The sequence below is a fragment of the Taudactylus pleione genome, unplaced genomic scaffold (assembly GCF_031769625.1).
Source record: "Taudactylus pleione unplaced genomic scaffold, aTauple2 ptg000079l, whole genome shotgun sequence".
Taxonomy (NCBI): Eukaryota; Metazoa; Chordata; class Amphibia; order Anura; family Myobatrachidae; genus Taudactylus; species Taudactylus pleione.
The window spans coordinates 3673607-3682889 of NW_028284481.1; the positions used below are offsets into that span (position 1 = coordinate 3673607).

At 46.6% G+C, this 9283-nt stretch overlaps 1 protein-coding gene across 1 annotated transcript; it reads left to right on the forward strand.

The window, feature by feature from the left end:
• The first annotated feature begins 506 nt into the window (after positions 1-506).
• On the forward strand, positions 507-8990 carry LOC148532332 (hemoglobin heart muscle subunit alpha-type-like). Its single transcript, XM_088467970.1, has 3 exons — positions 507-680; positions 6762-6966; positions 8696-8990. Exons 1-3 carry the CDS (start codon positions 586-588, stop codon positions 8804-8806), a joined length of 411 nt encoding a protein of 136 aa, XP_088324096.1. The 5' UTR covers positions 507-585; the 3' UTR covers positions 8807-8990.
• The last annotated feature ends 293 nt before the right edge of the window (positions 8991-9283 follow it).

Here is a 9283-nt window from a genome sequence, read left to right on the forward strand (position 1 = left end):
CGTGACCTGGATCACACCGTTTACACTGCAGGGTTTCACGGGTTATTCCCGTGTTAAATCCTGCAAGTTACCTGGGTTGGATTGCCGAGTCACTCCACATGGGAATCCAACCCTGTCCCCTTTTACACCAAAGAGCTACCCGGGTTAACCCTGCAATAACCCAGGTTTTTGCTCTGGTGTAAAAAGGGTATAAGTGTGACATCATCAGGCACCACCATCAGGCCATGCTTTCAGGATTTCTGCATGTGGAAACAGGTGGGATAATTACTGACCCAGTATAATAGATCAACTCCCCTGTGCATCATTAAAGCAATACTAAAAAAACATGACCTGTTGATGGCACTTCAGGATTGGGGGTTGTTATTCCCTGATGTAATCACTAGTCTGAGGCTCCAGTCCTAGGATTGTCAGACAGGCCAGGTATTAGGGAGATCCTGCATGAGCACAGGTGTGTCAGTCACATGGTCCCCTAATGACCCATGTGTGCCTATATAAAGGTGATCCTAGAGCCCTGGTTATTAGTGCAGGCTGAGATCTGTATTCTGTGGGCACTGAGCTAAGGAAGAGAAGTCACCAGGTAACAGGATGGTTCTGTCAGACAGTGAGACGGCTGCTATGGACTCTCTGTTTGAGAAGGTTGCCCTTAAATCTGAGGAGTTTGGGTGTGAGGTTATGGACAGGTGAGACATCTATAGGGTTCTGTGTCCTGGTTTTTAGACAGTCCATCCTTTTTATAGCTGTCATTTGTCACTTTTTTTTTTTAATTATTCTAATGACTTAAGGCCCCCATACATTAGCGATGGATTGTTGTGTTCCTGCAACCTGGCATTGCAGGATTGCTGAAATCCAGCATGTTGGATATGCTGATCATGATAAAAAAATTATCATGATTGGCAGATCGGTGAAGTTTAACAAGTAGAATTTCACCGATCCTATGACGGATTGCGGAACATTGATGGCCTACATTTCAGACTAGTGTATCCGATTGCAGGGTCCTGTAATCCCTATTCAGATGTATGGGGGCCTTAAGAGTGGTATTAGCATCAGGGACTCTGGTCCCCTTACAGCTGTGCACAATGCATTACATAAAATGTTCTTTATCTGGAACGTGATGGGTTCAACAACTCTCTGCAGTATGTAGACTGAAACCTGTCACCCAGAGAATAAGCACATATTTGTCCCTGAGCTGTAGGTATAACCCATTACCAGCTCCTGCAGCCATATGGTGTCACTAACCTGCCTCTTCTGGGTGCCCCTCAGTATACATTGTCTGTGGTGGGATTTGTCTCTATGGGTGTTGGTACGATAGGTGCAAGTGGTGCAGCTCCTATGGGGCCTCTTTCCTTGTCAGAGTAATGTGGTGGTTAGACTAGTTACAAACTTTTGCTATGGGGACTTCATATACAAAGTTACGCCCCTCTTTCTCCTTATGCCATGTGTGGGAAACTTTTTTTCTGCCCAGGGCCGTTTTGATATATAAAACATTATTTGCAGGCCATGCCCCCTCCATGTGATCTCACAAGGTGATGGGGCCACAATTGCTAGTGACTACAGCAATGCCCGGAGCATCCTGAGGATGCTCCAGGTTGCTATAAGTGCAGCGGTGTGAACGACTGAAGTGTCCTAAGGACGCTCCAGGCAGCACTGCTGCATAGGCACCCTACCATCCAGATGAGGCTAGCAGAGAAAAGCTCTGAGGGCCAGACCAAATGATTCCCACCCCTGGGCCTGAGGTTCAGTTTTTTTTATTTATTTTTTTCCAATTTTCCTTAAAAATTAAGTGATGGGGGCTGCAGTTATGTTAATATATATCTTTAATTCTTGAATTTCTACTCTAAACTACTCTACCAGGGCAATACAACCTGCAGTATCCTCAGTGCTGTGACTGTGCTGTGTGTATGGGATGTGCTGGTTTCCACAGGAAAAATCCTGTATCCTTATATATTGTACAGAATGTCAGAGGGAGGAGCTGTATAATAGGACGTCTCTCCTGCATCCCTCCCCTTAGCCACAGTGTGGTCCTCATGGCTGGCAGAAGTGGGGTTACTAGGTATGTGTACCTGTAGTGTCCTGACACCTCAGTCACCTGCAGCGGGTGGTGTTGCCTGCAGACTGCTGTGTACCAGTGTTCTAGTCATCACTATAAGTGTTACCTGGCAGTGTTACAGGGTACTTCCTCATCATTGCGGCGCCCTGCTGGAGTAGCTGGTTACGCTACTTGCATATCTTCACTAGTCAGTGAAGATACATAAGTAGCGTAAAGATCAGCCAGTGTCCAACGTCCTTCCCTACCATCCAAGTGGGCATGGAGGGGGAATATATCATTGTAGCGAGCCCGCAAGGGGCCGAATTGTATTTCCTTATGTTTACGCTGCTTGCGTATCCTCACTGTCTAGTGAAGATACGTAAGTAGCGTAACCAACTACTCCAGCAGGAGGCCGCAAAGATGAGGAAGTGCCCAATTCAGAACCTCACTAATAACTATAGTCTCTCCCATGACCTGTTTAGTGTAACAGGAGTGTATTTAGAGCTTTGCCAAGGATGGGGGAATTCTGACTATGGTAAATCAGTTGTGCACTTTATCATTATCTCTTAAATGAGTGCAGCATATGTCTCTCAGCCTGCATCTTCCACTTGTAGATCTAATGCAGGGTTTTCAAAGCCAATCCAGAAGTGCCACCAACAGGTCATGATTTCAGGGTTTCTTTCAATATGGGTGTGATGACTACTGACCAAGCAAAACAGATTAAATTATTTGTGCATAATAAAACAAACCCAAAAAACATGAGCTGTGGGTCCTGGAAATTGGATTTGGAAACACCTGATCTGATCACTAGTCTCTATCTCCAATCCTAGAAGGTCTCAGACAGGCCAGGTTAGAGGGATATCCTGCATGAGCACAGTTGTCTGTCACATGGTTCCCCCTAATGGCCCATATGTGCTTATACAAAGGTGTTCTAAGTCACCAGGTAACAGGATGGGTCTGTCAGAAATTTACATGGACTCTGAGAAGATTGCTGTTAAATTCTTATGCTGGACATTCACTATATGGAATGGGTATGAAATACCGCCGGCCGCATGGCCGGCTGTTCGATTCCCGTCAACTGCAGCCCGACAAGAGCAGAGTTAGAAGCAGTGGAAGCCCGACAGCGCTGGAAATCCCGATAGTGGATAGGTAAGTATCACCTAACCTAACCCTCCTTAGGGGTGCCTAACCCTAACTTCCCCCCCAGTGCCTAACCCTAACCACCCCCTTCCCCGCTGCCTAACCCTAAGTCCCCCCCGTGGGTGGCTAACCCTAACCCCCCCCACGGCTGTCCGCTCACGGCGCCCGGCATCACTACGATCGGGATGCCGGTCTCCTGGCGTCGGAGAAATGCGGGCGTCTACATCTAGATGCCCGGCATTTCACCCTTGCTGGGATATGACAGTCGGGAAGCCGGCTGCCGGTATTTAGGCAGTCGGCTTCCCGATTGCTTCCCCACTATATAATTATCCATCCAATCTGTTTGGTTGGCATGAAAACCTGGTAATGTACGGTATGGGAGCAAACGACATTCAACCATAAGATCCCAAACACTTGAAAACTGCTTAAAAATGTGTGATTTAACTTCATTTGTCTGAACAACCATTTTTGTCTGTTTTCCAGTGTGTGAGCAAACTGTCAGTACTTTGCACCCATACACAACCAGATTTTCATACCAACCAGCCACATTGGACAGAACTATAGTGCAGAGGTTCCCAAATGCAGTCCTCAAGGCTCCCCAACCTTTCAGGTTTTAGAGAGATCATGGCTGAGCACAGGTAGCTTAATTACTACCTCAGTCAATTTGATTTAAACACCTGTGCTCAACCATGGATATCTCTAAAGGCTCCCATACATCAGAGATGGATCAGCGCGATCTGATCAGAAATACCGACCAGCGGACATCAATGTTCTGCGATCCGTCAAAAGATTGATGAAACTCTACATGTTAAATTTCACCGATCTGCCAATCACAATCTTTTTGATCTGCAAATCTGTGTAATCAAACGTGTTGGATTTTACCGATGTGCTGACCCGGCATCTCTGGATCACCATATCATGGCAATCCATCGCTGATGTATGAGGGCCTTAAAACCTGAACTGTTGGGGAGCCTTGAGGACCGCATTTGGGAACCTCTAGTGTAGTCTAAGCCTAGCATTAGAAATTATAGTGACTCTATAGTGCTGTCGTGGCTTTCCCACTTTTCTAGCTGTAATCTGTAACTGACCATACTGTATTCTGGCTGTCACATTACTCATTATTAGTATCCAGCTGAAATCATTTTACCCAAAGTTTATTGAACTGTTCCATTCGTACAACCCATCCCTGATTCCCCAGGATGTGATGGCTGCATTATAATGATACATGGCTAATCTGTCTATTGTGTCTTAATAAAATATTGTTTAGGACTTGGTGATCTAACCATGTAATAGATGTTGATTTGGGTATCTGGGCCACTTGTGCAGTTTAGCTGTGATAGCACATTCATATAATTCTAGTTCCAGTGGAGCTGACCCCGTATAATACCATATTCCTATATTATAATTAGGGATGTGCGCCGGACCATTTTTGCCGGATTTGGATTTGGTTCTAATTCGTCGTCCGGCTTTGGATTTGGATTTGGATTTGCCAAACTGCGGTGACTGGCTTTGGATTTGGATTTGGATTTGGATTTTTTTACAAAAATTGACAAAAAAAGCTAAAATCACATAAATTGGTCTTTTTTTTCTTCCTAGAGTATTATTAACCTCAATAACATTAATTTCCAGTCAATTTAGACCATATCACAGCTTATAATATTGTTTTCAACATTATTGGCCAAAGGTTGCAGTGAGCTGACTGGTTACTAAGCGACAAAGCAGCGGCACAACGACACAGACACCACAGTATAAAGCACATCTATGACACATTGCCACACAGCAGTGGCAGAAATGAAAAGTAGTGCACCCACCCAGTGGGGTACGGCCAGCAGAGTCACAGTACTTGTTTACAAAGTGGGCTACGGCCCTAGGAGTCACAGTGCACAATCTTATTAGCATTACACCGCACATAGGGCCTGATTCACATTACACCATAAAGTAGTGTCTCTTATTTATGTTACGACACACAGTAGTGCCCCTTTTACACAATGCCCACAGTAGTGACCCTTTTACACAATGCCCACAGTAGCGGTGTCCCTTACACAATGTCCCCCAGCAGTGGTGCCCCCTATGCAGTCCCCTTAGTAGTACGGTCCACTATGCAGTGCCCCCAGTTGAATGCTCCCCAGTAGTATGCCCCCCATTAGCAGGCCCCCCCAGTAGTATGCCCCCCAGTAGTAGGCCCCCCAGTAGTAGGCCCCCCAGTAGTAGGCCCCCCAGTAGTATGCCCCCCCAGTAGTATGCCCCCCCAGTAGTATGGCTCCCCCAGTAGTATGGCTCCCCCAGTAGTAGGCTGCTCCAGTAGTAGCCCCCCCTGTAGTATGGCCCCCCCTGTAGTATGGCCCCCCCTGTAGTATGGCCCCCCCTGTAGTATGGCCCCCCCTGTAGTAGGCCCCCCCAGTAGTATGGCCCCCCCCAGTAGCAGGCCCCTCAGTAGTATGGCCCCCCCAGTAGCAGACCCCCCCCAGTAGTATAGCCCCCCCCAGTAGCAGGCCCCTCTGTAGTATGGCCCCCCAGTAGTATAGCCCTGCCCAGTAGCAGACCCCCCCCAGTAGTGCAGACCCCCCCAGTAGTATAGCCCCCCCCCAGTAGCAGGCCCCTCTGTAGTATGGCCCCCCCAATAGTGCAGATCCCCCCCAGTAGTATGGCCCCCCCAGTAGCAGACCCCCCCCAGTAGTATAGCCCCCCCAGTAGCAGGCCCCTCTGTAGTATGGCCCCCCCAGTAGTATTGCCTCCCCCAGTAGCAGACCCCCCCCAGTAGTGCAGACCCCCCCCAGTAGTATAGCCCCCCCAGTAGCAGGCCCCTCTGTAGTATGGCCCCCCCAGTAGTATAGCCCCCCCCAGTAGCAGACCCCCCCAGTAGTGCAGACCCCCCCCCCCCAGTAGCGCCCCCGGACCTTTGACAAGTAAAAAAATAAAAAAAATAAAACTTACCTGTATCCCCGCTCCCGCGCCGTCCGCTCTGTCACACGCTGAGGAGGGAGCCGGAAGACGGAGCTCATGTGTGAGCTCCAGCCGGCTCCCTCCGTGCAGCAGCCAATGAGAGTCTGTGTGACTCTCATTGGCTGCTGTAACAAACACACAGCTGCTGCTGGCGGCTGTGTGTCTGTGTAGGGCAGAGCGCTATCACTGCGCTCTGCCCTACACGCGAGGAGACCTGATGTCGGATTCTCTAGTGAGAATCCGACATCAGGCGGCCGCCGTTCGGCCCCGAACGGGGATCCGAGTCAGGCGGTGAACACCCGAACAGGGTTCGGGTGGACTCGGATCCCCAATGTTCGGAGCGGTTCGGATTCCACAGAATCCGAACCGCTCATCTCTAATTATAATGCATATAGTCCCCATCAGAAGTGACATATTGCTGGGGACACTGCACAGAATAGAATGACTAGTACAGCACCATGTGACAGCCATATATAATGTGTAATGGATCAGCTCTCATTTGGAGAACAGTATCATTACTCTATGTAAGAATAGGAGGTGCAGCACCTCATACCTCAGTCTTAGGCTGTCTCTTCCTATAAATCAAGTGCTGTAAGGATTTACATTCTGGCTTTATGTAACCTCTACAATGTAACTACTGATCTTCTCTCAGACTCTTCCAGAACCACCCTGAGACAAAGTCCCATTTCGGTGACAATGACCTGAGTCCTGGCTCCAAGTATCTACACACCCAGGGAGGGAAGATCATTGGTGCCTGTGTAGAAGCCCTGAAGAACCTGGGAGACCTTGCAGGGAGCCTGTCCAGCCTCCGAGACATGCACACAAACCAGCTGAAACTGACTGTAGATACAATCAAGGTGAGCATGTGACCTGTGTAATATGCAAATGAACATTACCTGTATAGGAAGCCTGATAGATGTGATTACCAGGTCTCTGCTACAGAGTCATATACTTATCACTGCACAGTGCAGCTTGGAGGTCTCTTGTTAATATACAACAGGAATTGTATTGCCTACAACAAACTCATGTTGACAGAGATGAGCATAACCTGCTGATTGCCCAAATATATCACAAGGCAATAACCAACCTCTGCGGTTGTGGGTGACATTCTGCAGTTATGTCACAAAGGTAGAATGGTGCCATCAGAACTTGCATAAATGTGCATCTATTCCCTATCTTGTAGTCAACCCTATTTCCTAATATAAAAACCTCAATCAACCTAGTGGGCTTTGGTTGCCACTTCAATGTAGAATTTACCTTTTAGGAAATTGGAGGACCAAGTGCTGTGAGCTGGCTATTAAGATGGCTACTAGCACTTCCCTCAGGCAGCTGGTGGCCTTGTGTAACTGTCCTACATCCTTTCTTCATGTAACCTTATGACCAATATACAGCACCCCTAGATTGCCATCATAGCAGCTACTGCACATAAGATGCCATGCCCCACACCAAGTGCTATGCCCAACTGGATATTGGTACTTTTAATTGACTGGTTACAGAGCATAAAGTTTGGACTTTCCTGTAACTTCCATTTTTCCTCCACAAGGAAGCGGCAGTGGTTCTGATAAGGTATCAGTGAGCTAATGTGACCAGGCTGGTAAGCTATAGTGTATGGTAATCTATGTATATGTTGATGTGAATAGGAAACTTACTTATGCCTGGTGATCTCCTAAAGATCAGTCTGCATCTGAGTGGGTACCTGACATGTTATGCAACCTACTGTATTACTGGCTAAGTGGCTAAATGATCAAGGCAGAAAACAAACCTAGTAAACCAGTGCTGTCAGAAAACCAATCTTGCTTGATAACGCAGGGATGTCAGTGACTATCTATGCTTCTAAGGCAGCTTCTTTGTAACAGCAGGATGTCAGAAACTCACATAATGGTACTTCCATGTATTCACATCAAGGTATCTTTCAGTTGGTAATAAAGTAACAGCTTCACTAAAAAGGAGTGACTCTTACAATTACATTCTCACTCGCGTTCCCAGAAAGGTAATTGTAAGAGTCACTCCTTTTTAGTGAAGCTGTTACTTTATTACCAACTGAAAGATACCTTGATGTGAATACATGGAAGTACCATTATGTGAGTTTCTGACATCCTGCTGTTACAGGTGTACCCACATTGCATAGTTAACTAGCTACTAGTCATTTTAGTGCAGGTGTATCTTTCTTTATTCCATTTGGGCTAAATGATCAATTAATTTAAACAGAGATCCTCTTGTGTTAGGCCAGCTTGTCCAGGCCTCATTTTGGGGGTTCAGCAAAGGTGGCTGGGAATGGTAGGACAAGCTGACTGAGTAGACCTGTTGCCTTCAGAGCTTGAAGACTGTAATACAGACATAATGTATATTTGCATTAGGCTTCCACCAATAGAGGTAATTGTTCAAATTTAAGGTACCACCTTGTGTCAAAGGGATAGGCCAAGCAAGGTTATGGATGTGTCCCTGATCACAGGTGAGTTCAGCAGTCCAGGTGTCTGTAACAGGACTCTCCTGTACATCAGAATCTGCACAATATTTCTGTGTGCAGCACAATATATTCTTGGGTGGTTTTATACTAAATGTAGCTAATACTTTTCTTCTCCCCAGCTGATGTGTGACTGCCTCCTAGAGGTCATTGTCAAACACTTCCCTGATGCAGACCGGGCGGCCTTTGACAAGTTCCTCAGTGCAGTTGCTGCTAACCTGATCTCCTGCTAGAGGGAAGAGGAGGAATGGTCTGCTGTATCCAGAATGTGAGTTCTTCAATAACATGGCTCCTGTCACCTTGGGGTCTAACCACCTGCATGATGCTCGAAGGCTAACACAATGCTGAACGTTACTTGATCATGTGTTGTACTGAAATGGGTATGCTTGGCCTGTTGAATAAAATAAATTTCTGAAACTGTAGATCTCCTCCTTGTATAGCTGTGCCTAAAGCAACATCACGATACACTGATGCATATAAAATTTTGGCCAGATCACTTCTGGATTTATAATGTACAGTAGGACTAGTGTAGACTGATTCCTGCATATGCTGATATGGTTATCATTCTGACCACCTTGCTTGACAATGATCCACTCTTCAGATGATACCAGTAACTTGGAAAAACAATGCAATCTACCAGCACTCCATATATGGTAAATGCAATCAATGTGTATAAAAAGCATAATTTTTAATCATACAAATATTAAAAT